At 41.3% G+C, this 16,484-nt stretch overlaps 1 protein-coding gene across 4 annotated transcripts in view; it reads left to right on the plus strand.

The window, feature by feature from the left end:
* The window catches only part of NDRG3 (NDRG family member 3), an 86,029-nt gene that overhangs the window by 16,773 nt on the left and 52,772 nt on the right, over window positions 1-16,484 (plus strand). For all 4 annotated transcript variants that reach the window (XM_033433670.2, XM_012534106.3, XM_033433671.2 and 1 more), the window contains exon 2: window positions 4,796-4,897. In XM_033433670.2, the coding sequence (XP_033289561.1) occupies window positions 4,841-4,897 (57 nt within the window). In that variant the 5' untranslated portion in view covers window positions 4,796-4,840. The remainder of the gene's footprint in view (window positions 1-4,795; window positions 4,898-16,484) is intronic.

Consider the following 16,484-nt stretch of genomic DNA (forward strand, 5'->3'; position numbering starts at 1 on the left):
GAGGTCTCATAGTCTGTCTTCATTTCTTTTCATTCTTTTTTCTTTATTCTGTTCTGCAGCAGTGACTTCCACCATTCTGTCTTCCAGGTCACTTATCCGTTCTTCTGCCTCAGTTATGCTGCTATTGATTCCTTCTAGTGTATTTTTCATTTCAGTTATTGTATTGTTCATCTCTGTTTGTTTGTTCTTTAATTCTTGTAGGTCTTTGTTAAACATTTCTTGCATCTTCTCGATCTTTGCCTCCATTGTTTTTCCGAGGTCCTGGATCATCTTCACTATCATTATTCTGAATTCTTTTTCTGGAAGGTTGCCTATCTCCACTTCATTTAGTTGTTTTTCTGGGGTTTTATCTTATTCCTTCATCTGGTACATAGCCCTCTGCCTTTTCATCTTGTCTATCTTTCTGGGAATGTGGTTTTCCTTCCACTGGGTGCAGAATTTTAGTTCTTCTTGCTTCTGCTCTCTGCCCTCTGGTGAATGAGGCTATCTCCCTTTTTCTTTATCTCTGTGATTCCAATAGCATGGTCAGACTCTTGTCATCTTTCAGCTGGATTTCTGCAGCAATCTTCTCTCTTTCTCCAATGTATTCCCCCTCTAGTTGGTCTGGCCTGTTGAATATTTTAAAAATCCCATCTAATTTATTGAAATCATTTTTGGTTGAAGGCAGGATGAAATTAGATTAACAGAGTCTATCTCTACCCCGCCCTCATCGTCTCTATTAAGGATTGTTGCTAATAATCAAGCCCTTCATTTCTTCACCTTCACCTCAGATGATCCCCACTTCTCCTCAGCTGATGAGGTCATATATTGGACTGTCATTGCTCAAAACTGATTATACCTGAGATCCTAAACAAGATCCCCAGGTGATTGATTGTACATTAAAGTTTGAGGCTCATAATACTGAAAACAAGCAAGAAATAGCCCTCTTTTCAGAAACTGGGTACCAAGTAATAGCTGGGATTTTGCTTCACTTTTCCCTACTCATTTCTTGTTCTCCTTGTCCTCAGCTAACTACTGAGATAATGAGAGTTCTTGTCCCGGTGTGATGACTCAAACCTTCAGTCTGAGGCATCTGAGTCATTGGTGGTATAGGATTGCTCTGAGTTTCTGTCACCTTTATTTCAAGGAGGTGCCTCTGTGGGGAGAGTGGAGGAAACCTGCCCAGGGTCCTACAACCAGTAGATGGGGGTCTGGCATAGACATTATGGTATAGTGGGAAAAGCAAAGGTTTTTAAATCCTTGCCTTGTTACTTCCTTAGATGTGGATATTGGAAAAGTCACTTAACTTCTCTAAGCCTAAGTTTTTTGCTTATAAAGTAAGAAATGAAGATATCTACTTGGGAGGAGTGTTAAACATAACCTCTGGGAGGAGGAGAATTAAACATAAGGTCTTGAAGTTATAATTTCTGGCACAGAGTATACTTTTCCTCTTTCCCTTTCTAGCCTTTTGATACGGGGTTTGCTTCCTCAGTTTGAGGATGGCTGTTCTTTACTTGTCACTCTCCCCTCTATCTCATAAAACTGGAAAAGAGTTCTTATCTACTACAGTTTATAAAATCCCTATTAGCCTCTTAAAAATATTAATAGCTCTTAGTTCCAGGGTGGGAAACTGGCAGCCATGTCATTTGTGTGGATGAGGGCACTGCAGGCCTTAGATCCCCAGGAGGGAGCCAGTCTGTGGAGCTGAGGGATCTGGAGATGGAGTTTTCCACCATGTGATCTTAGTTTTCTCATAGGTGTTATAAAACTGCTCATTGGCAAGGGTTCAAGGGCAGTGAGAACTGAGCAAAAATTGAGTCTCCTCTGAGTCTCTGGAAGAACATGTTGGGTCCCCCGTGATGTGGAAGGTGAACATCTACTGTCTTGTTGCCAGTTCCTAAGTCACAGTGTCCTGCCTTGACTGCATTGTGCCTGGATGACAGGGACAACCTTCTCACTTAATTTGTGCCCTTGTTTAAGTGTTTGTCCTGGCACAAACTGCACATTTCTTCATCTTTAAATAATGCATGGGAACACTAGGTGAATGCGTCACTTTGGCGGCGCCGCAGGCTTCCCTCTGTCCCTGAGGCTCCTTGACAGGCCCCCCCCCCCCGTGGAGTCACATTTGAAAAATTAACATCTTGCAGTGCCCTGCTTTCACATGAGTGAATTAAAGTAAGGAATAAAGAGGTGGGTTGGAAAAACAGTTTCAGGAAATCACCATTTTACATGAGGGGAAAATGGAAATAGACTAAAATGTTAACAGTGGTGGTTTTTAGAAGGAAGGGCTGTGAGTAAAACATCTTTTCATTATTCCATGGTTTCCGCATTTTCTAAAGTGAGCCCACATTACTTTTAAATAGGAAGAAGAAGTTTGAAATTGCCATTTTAAATTACTGATAAGTAGTGAAATCCAAATGAAAAGTAGCCACAATTTATAGTGTGATTAATAAACAGAGTGAGTAGATCCCAGTTAGGCCAATATTTTGGGAGTTAACTGGGTTGAAGTGAGGACTATAAAAGAGAAATTTTAGATGCTGGCGGAAATTGGTGATAAAACGTTCAAGCCATCTCATCCCGTTTTGAAGTGTGACTGATATGAAAATAAAATAAAATAAAAATTCAGTTTCTGGGCATTCAGTATCAATCAAGTTTATAGAATACCTGGGATCTGAGAAAAGAACCACGTCCTACAGGGAGGTTTAATATCGGGCTTGTGCTGTCTAACTGGCACAAATGTTTGGGGTCCTCATGTTGGCAGGTGGGGTCCATAGTTTGAGCAGTGGTCCTTGTTGGCACCCTCTGGGTTCTTCAGAGTAATGGTAGAAGAGGTTTTGTTAGTCAGCCGAAAGCAGGATTTATTTTGGTGTATTGGTCATTAATAGTTAAGAGTTTGCCTGGAACACATACCCTCTCCATAGCTAACCAAGTCAAAGCCATACATCCTACCTCTGGAGGGAAAAACAGAAAAGTGGATTAATATAATAAAGTAGTATCTTGTGAAGAATTCCCACCAATCAGAAGTAATTGCTCCTCCTTTGAACTCCTCTGGCTCTTCTTCTTACTTCTCATTTTGTAGTTAGCTTTATAGATAGCTGTTGTCTCTACTCTTTAGTAAGCTCCTGGAAGGCAGGGACCTTCTTTATATCGTCCATAATGCTTTGCACAGTGAGTACTCAATAAATGGTTGTTGAATGTCTGAATTCCCTACTCATGAATTTAGCATTTTTCCTGCAGGGCCAAGGCAGAGGAGATGAAGCCTAGAGCTTTGGAGTCTGGGTGGGAATCACTTGCATGCAGTATCCAGTATCTGCAGCCTCTGCCCATGGCTTCCTGTACAGTAGGACCGAGGCTCTGCCACTCTATTCCAACTTTCCCTAACTTCTCCCTTTTTGTGTTAGTTATCTATTGCCGTGTAATAAATCACTCCAAAACAAAGTTATATATTATGTCTCATGGTCCTGGGTCAGGAATTGGGGAGCAGGCTGGGCAGGGCAGCTCAGGATCTCTCATGAGGTTGCAGTCAGATGTCTCCAGGGCTGCAGTCATCTGCAGTCTTGACTGGGGCTGGAGGATCCATTTGCGAGGTGGCTCACTCACATGGCTGGTAGGTTGGTTCTGACAAGTTGGTTCTCTTCCCCAGAGGGCTATTTGAATGTCCTCACTATATGGTGACTGGCTTCCCCCAGAGCTAATGAATCAGGACTACAGTGTCTTAAAACAGAAATTATAATGCCTTTATATTGTCGCTTCAGAAGTCACATACTGTGGCTTCTGCCATATTCTGTTACTTACACAGGCCATCCCTGATGTTTTTGGATGGGAGATTACACATGAGTGCAGATATCAGGAGTCAAGGACCCTTGGGCTCATTGGAGGCCATGGTGGAGGCTGGCTACCATACTCTCCATCTACTGCTTTGGTTCCCCAGGTGAAGGCTGGTGAGCTTAGCCTTGGTTTATCTGTTTATCCTAGGCTACAGCATTAACCTTCCATTTTTGTTCTCCCTTAATCCACCCTCCAAACTGTTGCTTTCTGAAGTGTAACTGTGAGCAGTGTTGTTCTCTTACTTATGCAAAGTAACTAAAATGGATTTTCCACGAGGGCAAAGACTATTGTATTAAGTATCTGTTGCTGCATAAAAATATTACTGCAACCTTAGTGGTTTAAAACAACACACATTTATCATCTCAGTTTCAGGGGGTTGGGATTCCAGCTGGGTTGACTGGGGCCTCTGCAAGGCTGCAGTCAAGGTTCCGGTCAGGGCTGGCTTCTCATCTGAGGCTCGACTGGGGAAGGATCCACTTCCAGGCCCATACGGTTGTTGGCAGCCGTCAGTTCCTTGCAGGTGGTTGGACTGAGCATCCCAGTTTCTTGCTCTTTTGGCTGGAGGCTGTTTCTTACCGCATGGCCCTCTCTCAACACGCCAACTTGCTTCTTCAAAACCAGCAGGGGAAAGTGTGTCTCTCCACAAGACAGATGTTAAACATTTTTGTAATATAATCATACACAGATACTCATGTACATTCCATCACTTTTGCCATATTCTAATGGCTAAAAGCAAGCCATGGGTCCCACCCACACTCAATTGGTGGGGTGGGAAATTATGCATGGGTGTGAATGCTAGGAGGTACAGAGATCACGGAGGCCACTTTAGAGTCTGTTTGCCCTAAGCATCTAGTCTAATGTGTCTTCAGCACCCTGAGCCACGCATGACACGTACTAAGCTCTAATATTTGAATGAATGGATGTAGTGTGACTGTTATGTTTCCAGCTCCTAATTTAAGCTTTTTGCTTCACTTCTCTTCTGTTTCAGAGTTACTGATTTATTCTTGAGAATCCTCTACTCTGATCTGTCCTCATGGATGAACTTCAGGATGTTCAACTCACAGAGATCAAACCACTTCTAAATGATAAGGTAAAGACTGCTGTTGTCACTAAAATATATGTAAGTCTTTTCTTCTGTGATTAGTTCATTTTCTATATTATCTAAATAGTAACTAACTCAAAACATATTTAACTTGACTTTCTATGGAGAGAATACTTTAAAAAATATATTGCTTAACCTTCTTCTTGATGTCTTGCCTCTCTTTCTTCCTACTTTTGTTTCCACTGGCCAAATTCAATCAAGTTATCCTTGGAATTTTCTTGTTTTACAGATAGAGATGTTAAGCAGAGAGTGTGAGAGTGGGTTTGACTTGGAATCCAAGTGTCTTGACTTTCAATTTCTATAAGGAAAACTTAACATCCATGGCTGGTGATGTACACAGGCTGCAGTGCTCTCTTTAAAATTTGTCAAGTCTGTGATGTGACCTTTCTGTCTACGTTGAGGTTTTCATCAGGGATGCCTGGATGTTGGTAATACACCTCATTTTTATGTTCGTGTCAGAGAACTACACAATAAGCATCATAGTTAATAGCCACCAGGATTCAGCAAGTAAAGAGTGCTGTGATGGTGGGAGTTACCAAAAAGCTAAGAAAGGCTTATCCGCTCTCCTCTCCCTCTCCATTCAGTAAATGCGCCTGAAATTCTGTCTTTTCAGCCCTATTCTTTTGGTTTATTGTCACGGTCCCCTATTAAAATACTGTTCTAGCTTGGTGTGGTTGAGTCCATGGCATCCTTTCCTGAGAGAAGTATTGTTGGAGAGTAAGGGTGAAGATGGGTGAGGTCAGGATGGGGGCAGGGGCTATACCAGAAGATGCTGTTGCCTGTTATCTCTTTTGCCCAAAGCAAGGCCCTTCACCTACAACTTCTGGGGCCGTTGACTTACTGTGTGTTCGTTAATTTGCTGTTGAAACCTGTCAACCCCGTTTTTCGTCCCTGTGACCTCATCTCCATCCCCACTCCCACTCCTTCCTTTATCTTTCACCAGATTTCTTGCTCTCTCCCTTGGCAAGATGCACACTTTTTTAAAACCCCCATTTGGTTTCTTCTGCTGCTTCCTTTCATGTTTTCAGAAAACTCTCTCCTTTAAGCAGTGTCTTTTGGTGCATGTGAAGAGCTGTCCCCAAAATGATTTGCTACAGAGGAGGAAGGAAATAAAATCTGCAACTGTAAAGCTTATGTATAGCCACAGAAATGAATCGTTACAGGGCAAGTGGGGGTAGGCAGTTTAGCTTCAGGAAGGTAGTAACCTATCCTAAACCTGGCTGATAGTCAGAATCAGCTGGGGAATTGCTTAAAAATACAGATTCCTGGGCCCCACTCTAGAACAACTAAATTGGAATCTGAGGGGAGGGGGACAGGACACACACACTTCTCTATAATCAGTGGTCCTCAACCCTGGCAGCTTATTGGAATTACTTGGGGAGATTTAAAAATGACCGATGCCCAAGTCCTACCTCCAGAGGTTCTAATTGAACTGGTCTGGGGTGAACTTTTTTAACAGCTTCCAAAATTGAGAACCACGCCTAAAGTGATTGTGATTAGACAATGTTGGAAACCCATGACCTGATGGATCTCAGACATTTGAGGACTAGGACACAGATAAGAGGAGGATTCTGCGTTGACCCCGGAAGTCCACAGGATGCCTGAGACACCTACATGAAGAGTTGCAGGAGGGACTTCCCTGGTTAAGACTCTGCACTTCCACTGCAGGGGGTGTGGGTTCGATCCCTGGTCGGGGAACTAAGATCCTGCATGCTGTGCAGCGTGGCCAAAAAAAAAAAAAGAGTTGCAGGAGTTAATTGACTGGATACCTCGTAGAGAAGGCAGCTGGAAAAGAAAAGATTTGGTGACCATAACCACAGAAAAGCATTGAATTAACATCTGGGTCCTCATCTCTGAGGCCATGGTGATTCCTCAGCTATGTCTGATGTGTGCCCAAGTTCTCTGAACAGAATTGTGTCCCCTCCCCTAAAATTCATATGTTGAAGCCCTAGCTCCCAGTGTGACTTTATTGGAGATAAGGCCTTTAAGGAGGTGACTAAGGTTAAATGAGGTCATATGGTAGAGCCCTAATCCAGTAGAATTGGTGGCCTTATAAGAAGAGTGGGGGAGAGGAAAAGAGAGAGATCCACCCTCCACTCCCACTCCTGGCCAGGTGAGGACACATCTGCAAGCCAAGAAGGGAGCTCTCACCAAAAACTGAACCCTGCTGGAACCTTGATCTTGGACTTCCAGCCTCCAGAACTGTGAGAAGATAAATTTCTGTTGTTTAAGCCACTCAGGCAGCCTGAGCAGTCTAAGATACCAAGCGTTGTCTCAGTTCCTCAAATCTGTTAGCTCTTCTTTGATAAGCCTGTGCCCACTTCCCACGCTCTATCTCCCTCCCTCCTCTTCCTGGGAAGTGCTTCTAGCCAATCACTATTCATGAGCACTCCCCTGTTCTAGCCAAGCTTTACTGAAGTAGATTGGCAAGAGGGCCCTCTTTAGATGGTATCATTCCCAAAGAATTCTACCCCGTCACACCCCACACTCCCCCACTATATCCGTGCTTCTACCTTTGCCCAATAAGTGGGTGCTTCTGCATTATTTTGAAAGGTATAATGGTGAAATGCTTCTCATCTGTTATTTCATTTGATCCTTCCGAAGGCCCGGCGATGTAGGGCACACAGGTCAATTTATTCCCATATTGCTGATGAGGAAACTAGGGCTAAGAAAGCTGAAGTCGCTTACTCAGATTGTGTACCTAAGAACGCCTGCTGTATGGCAGGATTCTCAATCTTGGCACTGTGAGTGTTTTGGGCTAGATTATTATTTATTGTGGGAGACTGTCCTGTGCATTGTAGGGTGTTTAACAGCATCCTTGGCCTCTACCCACTAGATGCCAGTAGTACTCTGGAGTCATGACAACCAAAAATGTCTCCAAATATTGTCAGATGTCTCCTGGCGAGGGGGGCAGAATCTCCCCATTTGAGAACCACTGCTATTAGGGTATAAGCCTCCAGGTTTGAATAGGAGATGTCTTGAAATTTTTTGTTTTCGGGGAAGTTTTATTTTGCCTAATAGCCTATCTTGCTATTATGTATTAAGCACTTTTTCTGTGCCAGGTGCTTTACATACCTTCTCTCTTTTAATCATCAGAATATCCCTTTGAAGTAGATAGTATTCCTCACTTAGCAGATGAAAATCTGACTGAAAGATGGGCTTGCCCCGTCAGTAAGTGGCCAAGCCAGGACTGAAACCCAAATCTTTCCTACTCCACAACCTGAGGCCTTTCCACTGTGTTCACACTAGATATTTTGGCATCACCTCTGAGGCTTGCCCTCTCTCTTTAAGGAGAAGCCTAGAGGCATTTATTATTTCACTTCATCTTTCTGTCCGTTCTCCTCATAGACACTCTTAGCCAGAGACATCGCTGTGCCCTTCCAGGCTTCAGGGAGCTAAAGGAAGTCTAGACCCAACCTGTAATGCAGAAATTTGTCCTGAGCTGACTATAAGGAAGCATTCTCAAAATAGCTTTAAGCGAGGCTTCTGTTAACTTTTCTCTTGTTGTTTGTTGGTACTTTTCCCATTTACTTTTAGTATGCCTGTGATTTTGTCGACGGCTCAGAATGGGGAAGAAGTGGGTAATCTTGCCATGCTTGTTTTGGCTCCAGTGATGAAAAGAAGCACCTGCCAGCACTTCTGTTTGTTATTTTGGAGGCAGATATCGCACAGGAATGTGAAATGATTTTAAAAAAAATAACATTTAACCATTTTCAGAGCACCTTCACAAATACTATCTAATTTGAATCTCCTGACCTCTTGTGAAGTAGGTAGTTAAAGGTATTTTTAGCTGCATTTTACAGATGAGGCTCAGAGAGGTTATATGACTTGTCTAACATTGGTGTCTTGAAACTGGGACTAGACCCCACAGCTGTTGACTTCAGCCTGGATCAGGGGGTCTAGGGCTCTTCCCACCATATGCTGCCTCTTGTAGCTGGTTGTTCCAACCTCTTCACCTAACAGACCTTGTACAAGCAGGAGAACTGGCTGGTTTGTGCTTCATTTTCCCTGCCCTCCTCTACCTAATGTTAGTTCAGATACTGCCGAGCCTGTGAAAGCTGAAGACCAGGCTTGAGAAAATAAATAGTAGAACACAGTTGGCTTCAGCAAAATTGAGGACCTATCAAGAAGGGGAATAAATACTTAGTGGGGGGAACAGCAACAAGTTATTTGCTTTGGTTGTTACAGTAGAAAGTGAGGAAAACCCTAAGGGAGGATATTATAAGAGGAAGCAGGGAGAACCCAGGGATGAGCATTTTTGTAACCTGCAGGACAACAGAGACAGGCCAAAGGATTTATGCCAACGTCTCTTTTAAAAAAACAACACAGGGCCTCCCTGGTAGCGCAGTGATTAAGAATCCGCCTGCCAGTGCAGGGGACACGGGTTCGAGCCCTGGTCCGGGAAGATCCCGCATGCCGTGGAGCAGCTAAGCCTGTGTGCCACAACTGCTGAGCCTGTGCTCTAGAGCCCGCGAGCCACAACTACTGAGCCCACATGCCGCAACTACTGAAGCCCGTGCGCCTAAAGCCTGTGCTCCACAAAAAGAGAAGCCAGTGCAATGAAAAGCCTGCGCACTGCAACGAAGAGTAGCCCCAGCTCGCCGCAACTAGAGAAAGCTGCGCACAGCAACGAAGAACTAAGGCAGCCAAAAATAAATAAGTTAAATAAATAAATTAAAAACAAACCCCCCCCACAGATTTACGGACATTTTCATTAAAGAGTATTTGTGAAGTGCAGCATTGCTTGCACAATTCCCCATCTTTCTCCTTTCTACAGTAATCCAAAAAGGATTATTGTCCTTTTTTAGTAGAAATGCCACATTTTATTCTCTTTGACTGTTTTTAATCAGCTTGTTTCTAAAACTTTTACTGTTGTAACAACTCCTCCTCACTTTAGTTCCGAGCTCATCAATTGCAGGTAACGCTTCCTCTTTGGTATTCATTTCTTACTCAAATTGAGTATCTCTATTTTGAGATGCTCATAATCTCTTTCAAAATGATACTCATTGCGTTTACTAAGTGCCAGAACTGGGAATAGAGTGGTGAATCAGACACAGCCCGCCACATCAAGTTCACAGAACAGGTAGATTTGCCCCAAATTTCTTCCTGTTGGTAGTTGGTTCTAAGGTCTTATGTATCTTGTCTTTCCATTATATTGTTGCTTTCTGTCTTTTGACAACTCTGTGCATTGACTAGATCTCATGTTGGGAAATTACATTTCTCTTCTCTCTAGCAGTTCCTTGTTTTTCAAACTTTCCTCCTTACCTTCCCCGCCTTATTTCATACTTCTCTTCATACACTGATGTATTCTCAGTTGCTTTTTGCTTATTCTCCAGCCTTGAACTGAGAGAATTACTTGTTTTTAATTCACTTTCTTGAGCTGCTTCATTTACCTTCTGCATTTGGCACTGAGCCTCCACCAGGAAACATTCCCCTTAGTTGGCTTGTACCTTGACTGCAACTTGCAGTAATGACTTTTTTCCTTGAGTTATTCTTTTTTTTCCCTTCCTCCACATTATTCTATTTAAAATTTTTTTTTTCTTGAATCCCTTTCTGCTACTTAAGTCTGCTTAGTGCAAGAATCTCTCTGAACATGGAATTAATGGTATATTCAAAATGGACAGAAAATAAAAAGAAAGCACACAGAGCCTGAAACTTTTGGAAGTTTTGTTGGAGTGGAACCTTGTACCAGAAATATAAGAGACAAATAAGTCCCCAGGGAGGTCTTTCTTCTTCCAGAATCTACCTAGTGAGTAGTATTGAATTTTTTCTTTTTTTGGCCATGCTGCGTTGCATGCAGCATCTTAGTTCCCCGAGCCCCCCTGCAGTGTAAGTGCAGAGTCTTAACCACTGGACTGCCAGGGAAGTCCCCAGTAGTATTGAATTTTTAATGAATTCAGAGAATTTGGCTTCAGTTGACCATGCTCAACTGAGGACCAGCTAATAAACATCATTCAGAAACTCTGGATCCACCAGAGGGCAGACAGCAGAAGCAAGAGGAACTACAGTCTGCAGCCTGTGGAACAAAAACCACATTCACAGAAAGGTAGACAAGATGAAAAGGCAGAGGGTTATGTACCAGATGAAGGAACAAGATAAAACCCCAGAAAAGCAACTAAATGAATGAAGATAGGCAATCTTCCAGAAAAAGAATTCAGAATAATGATAGTGAAGATGATCCAGGACCTTGGAAAAAGAATGGAGGCAAAGATCGAGAAGATGCAAGAAATGCTGAATAAAGACCTAGAAGAATTAAAGATCAAACAGATATGAACAATACAATAACTGAAATGAAAAATACACTAGAAGGAATCAATAGCAGCATAACAGAGGCAAAAGAATGGAAAAGTGACCTGGAAGACAGAATGGTGGAATTCACTGCTGTGGAACAGAATAAAGAAAAAAGAATGAAAAGAAATGAAGACAGCCTAAGAGACCTCTGGGACAACATTAAACTCAACAACATTTGCATTATAGGGGTCCCAGAAGGAGAAGAGCGAGAGAAAGGACCCGAGAAAATATTTGAAGAGATTATAGTCGAAAACTTCCCTAACATGGGAAAGGAAACAGCCACCCAAGTCCAGGAAGCACAGAGAGTCCCATACAGGATAAACCCAAGGAGAAACACACCAAGACACATAGTAATCAAACTGGCAAAAATTAAAGACAAAGAAAAATTATTGAAAGCAGCAAGGGAAAAATGACAAATAACATACAAGGGAACTCCCATAAGGTTAACAGCTGATTCTCAGCAGAAACTCTACAAGCCAGAAGGGAGCGGCATGCTATACTTCAAGTGATGAAAGGGAAGAACCTACAACCAAGATTACTCTACCCAGCAAGGATCTCATTCAGATTCAATGGAGAAATCCAAAGCTTTACAGACAAGCAAAAGCTAAGAGAATTCAGCACCACCAAACCAGCTCTACAACAAATGCTAAAGGAACTTCCCTAAGTGGGAAACACAAGAGAAGAAAAGGACCTACAAAAACAAACCCAGAACAATTAAGAAAATGGTCATAGGAACATACATATTGATAATTACCTTAAATGTGCATGGATTAAATGCTCCAACCGAAAGACACAGGCTTGCTGAATGGATACAAACACAAGACCCATATATATGCTGTCTGCAAGAGACCCAATTCAGACCTAGGGACACATGCAGACTGAAAGTGAGGGGATGGAAAAAGATATTCCATGCAAATGGAAATCAAAAGAAAGCTGGAGTAGCAATACTCATATGAGATAAAATAGACTTTAAAATAAAGAATGTTATAAGAGACAAGGAAGGACACTACATAATGATCAAGGGATCAATCCAAGAAGAAGATATAACAATTATAAATATATATGCACTCAACATAGGAGCACCTCAATACATAAGGCAACTGCTAACAGGTATAAAAAAGGAAATAGACAAAAACACAGTAATAGTGGGGGACTTCAACACTTCACTTACACCAATGGACAGATCATCCAAACAGAAAATTAATAAGGAAACACAAGCTTTAAATGACACAATAGACCAAATAGATTTAATTGATATTTTTGGGACATTCCACCCAAAAACAGCAGATTACACTTTCTTCTCAAGTGCACAGGGAACATTCTCCAGGATAGATCACATCTTGGATCACAAATCAAGCCTCAGTAAACTTAAGAAAATTGAAATCATATCAAGCATCTTTTCTGACCACAACGCTATGAGATTAGAAATCAATTACAGGGAAAAAAATGTAAAAAACACAAACACATGGAGGCTAAACAATACATTACCAAATAACCAAGGGATCACTGAAGAAATCAAAGAGGAAATCAAAAAATACCTAGAGACAAATGACAATGAAAACACGAGGATCCAAAACCTATGGGATGCAGCAAAAGCAGTTCTAAGAGGGAAGTTTATAGCTGTACAAGCCTACCTCAAGAAACAAGAAGAATCTCAAATAAACAATCTAACGTTACACCTAAAGGAACTAGAGAACGAAGAACAAACAAAACTCAAAGTTAGCAGAAGGAAAGAAATCATAAAGATCAGAGCAGAAATAAATGAAATAGAAACAAAGAAAACAATAGCAAAGAACAATAAAACTAAAAGCTGGTTCTTTGAGAAGGTAAACAAAATTGATAAACCATTAGCCAGACTCATCAAGAAGAAGAGGGAGAGGACTCAAATCAATAAAATTAGAAATGAAAACGGAGAAGTTAGAACAGACACTGCAGAAATACAAAGCATCCTAAGAGACTACTACAAGCAACTCCATGCCAATAAAATGGACAGTCTGGAAGAAATGGACAAATTCTTAGAAAGGTATAACCTTCCATGACTGAACCAGGAAGAAATAGAAAATGTGAACAGACCAATCACAAGTAATAAAATTGAAACTGTGATGAAAAATCTTCCAACAAACAAAAGTCCAGGACCAGATGGCTTCACAGGTGAATTCTATCAAACATTTAGAGAAGAGCTAACACCCATGCTTCTCAAACTCTTCCAAAAAACTGCAGAGGAAGGAAAATTCCCAGACTCATTCTATGAGGCCACCATCCCACTGATACCAAAACCAGACAAAGATACTACAAAAAAAGAAAATTACAGACCAATATCACTGATGAATATAGATGCAAAAATCCTCAACAAAATAGTAGCAAACAAATCCAACAACACATTAAAAGGATCATACACCATGGTCAAGTGGGATTTATCCCCCAGATGCAAGGATTCTTCAATATATGTAAATCAATGTGATCAACCATATTAACAAACTGAAGAATAAAAACCATATGATCATCTCAATAGATGCAGAAAAAGCTTTTGACAAAATTCAACACCCACTTATGATAAGAACTCTCCAGAAAGTGGACATAGAGGGAACCTACCTCAACATAATAAAGGCCATATACGACAAACCCACAGCAAACGTCATTCTCAATGGTGGGAAACTGAAAGCATTTCCTCTAAGATCAGGAACGAGACAAGGATGTCCACTCTCACCACTAGTATTCAGCATAGTTTTGGAAGTCCTAGCCATGGTAATAAGAGAAGAAAAAGAAATAAAAGAAATACAAATTGGAAAAGAAGAAGTAAAACTGTCACTGTTTGCAGATGACATGATACTATGCATAGAGAATCCTAAAGATGCCACCAGAAAACTACTAGGGCTCATCAATGAATTTGGTAAAGTTGCAGGATACAAAATTAATGCACAGAAATCTCTTGCATTCCGTTACACTAATGATGCAAAATCTGAAGGAGAAATTAAGGAAACACTCCCATTTACCATTGCAATAAAAAGAATAAAATACCTAGGAATAAACCTACCTAGGGATGCAAAAGACTTGTATGCAGAAAACTATAAGACACTGATGAAAGAAATTAACAGATGGAGAGATATACCATGTTCTTGGATTGGAAGAATTAACATCGTGAAAATGGCTATACTACCCAAAGCAATCTACAGATTCAGTGCAATCCCTATCTAATTACCACTGGCATTTTGTACGGAACTAGAACAAAAAATGTTAAAATTCGTATGGAGACACTAAAGACCCTGAATAGCCAAAGCAGTCTTGAGGGAAGAAAACGGAGCTGGAGGAATCAGACTCCCTGACTTCAGACTATACTACAAAGCTACAGTCATCAAGACAATATGCTACTGGCACAAAAACAGAAACATAGATCAATGTAACAAGATAGAAAGCCCAGAGATAAACCCACGCACCTATGGTCAACTAATCTATGACAAAGGAGGCAAGGATATACAATGGAGAAAAGACAGTCTCTTCAACAAGTGGTGCTGGGAAAACTGGACAGCTACATGTAAAAGAATGAAATTAGAACACTCCCTAACACCATACACAAAAATAAACTCAAAATGGATTAGAGAACTAAATGTAAGACCGGGCACTATAAAACTCTTAGAGGAAAACACAGGAAGAACACTCTTTGACATAAATCACAGCAAGATCTTTTTTGATCCACCTCCTAGAGTAATGGAAATAAAAACAAAAATAAACAAATGGGACCTAATGAAACTTAAAAGCTTTTGCACAGCAAAGGAAACCATAAACAAGACGTAAAGACAACCCTCAGAATGGGAGAAAATATTTGCAAACAAATCAACGGACAAAGGGTTAATCTCCAAAATATATAAACAGCTCATGCAGCTCGATAGTAAAAAAACAAACAACCCAATCCAAAAATGGGCAGAAGACCTAAATAGACATTTCTCTAAAGAAGACATACAGATGGCCAAGAAGCACATGAAAAGCTGCTCAACATCACTAATTATTAGAGAAATGCAAATCAAAACTACAGTGAGGTATCACCCCACACCAGTCAGAATGGGCATCATCAGAAAATCTACAAACAACAAATGCTGGAGAGGGTGTGGGGAAGAGGGAACCCTCTTGCACTCTTGGTGGGAATGTAAATTGATACAGCCACTATGGAGAACAGTATGGAAGTTCCTTAAAGAACTAAAAATAGAATTACCATATGACCCAGCAATCCCACTACTGGGCATATATCCAGCGAAAACCATAATTCAAAAAGACGCATGTACCCCAATGTTCATTGCAGCACTATTTACAATATCCAGATCATGGAAGCAACCTAAGTGTCCATCGACAGATGAATGGATAAAGAAGATGTGGTCCATGTATACAATGGAATATTACTCAGCCATTAAAAGGAACGAAAGTGGGTCATTTGTAGAGACGTGGATGGATCTGGAGACTGTCATATAGAGTGAAGTAAGTCAGAAAGAGAAAAACAAATATCGTATATTAACACATATATGTGGAACCTAGAAAATGGTACAGATGAACCGGTTTGCAGAGCAGAAATTGAGACACCGAAGTAGAGAAAAAACGTATGGACACCAAGAGGGGAAAGCGGCGGGGGTAGGGGGGTGGTGTGATGAATGGGCGATTGGGATTGACATGTATACACTGATGGGTATAAAATGGATAACTAATAAGAACCTGCTGTATAAAAAAATAAATTAATTTTAAAAAATAGAAGAAAAAGAAACTCTGGATGCCAAACACTGTCAGACTGACCCAGTCATATCTTTTCTCCAGGATGATCAATCACTCATGAAGCCTGAAGCGATTCTCCAAGAGGATCTGGCATCCCTTTGAGGAAAAAAAAAAAAAGCCAAGAAAACAAGTGTTATATAGTCTTCCTCTGATTATTAGTACCTTTTCTTTGGGAGTCAAGCCGTGTACAGCTCTGTACATTGCATAAGGAACGTGGAATTTTTTTTTTATTTATTATTTTATTTATTTATTTTGGCTGTGTTGGGTCTTCGTTGCTGCGAGCGGGCTTTTTCTAGTTGCGGCAAGTGGGCTTTTCATTGCGGTGGCTTCTCTTGTTGCGGAGCACGGGCCCTAGGCGCGGGCTTCAGTACTTGTGGCTCGCAGGTTCTAGAGCACAGGCTCAGTAGTTGTAGCACACGGGCTTAGTTGCTCCACGGCATGTGGGATCTTCCTGGACCAGGGCTCGAACCCGTGTCCCCTGCGTTGGCAGGCGGATTCTTAACCACTGCACCACCAGGGAAGCTCGTGG

This window comes from Orcinus orca, chromosome 16 (genome assembly GCF_937001465.1).
Source record: "Orcinus orca chromosome 16, mOrcOrc1.1, whole genome shotgun sequence".
NCBI lineage: Eukaryota > Metazoa > Chordata > Mammalia > Artiodactyla > Delphinidae > Orcinus > Orcinus orca.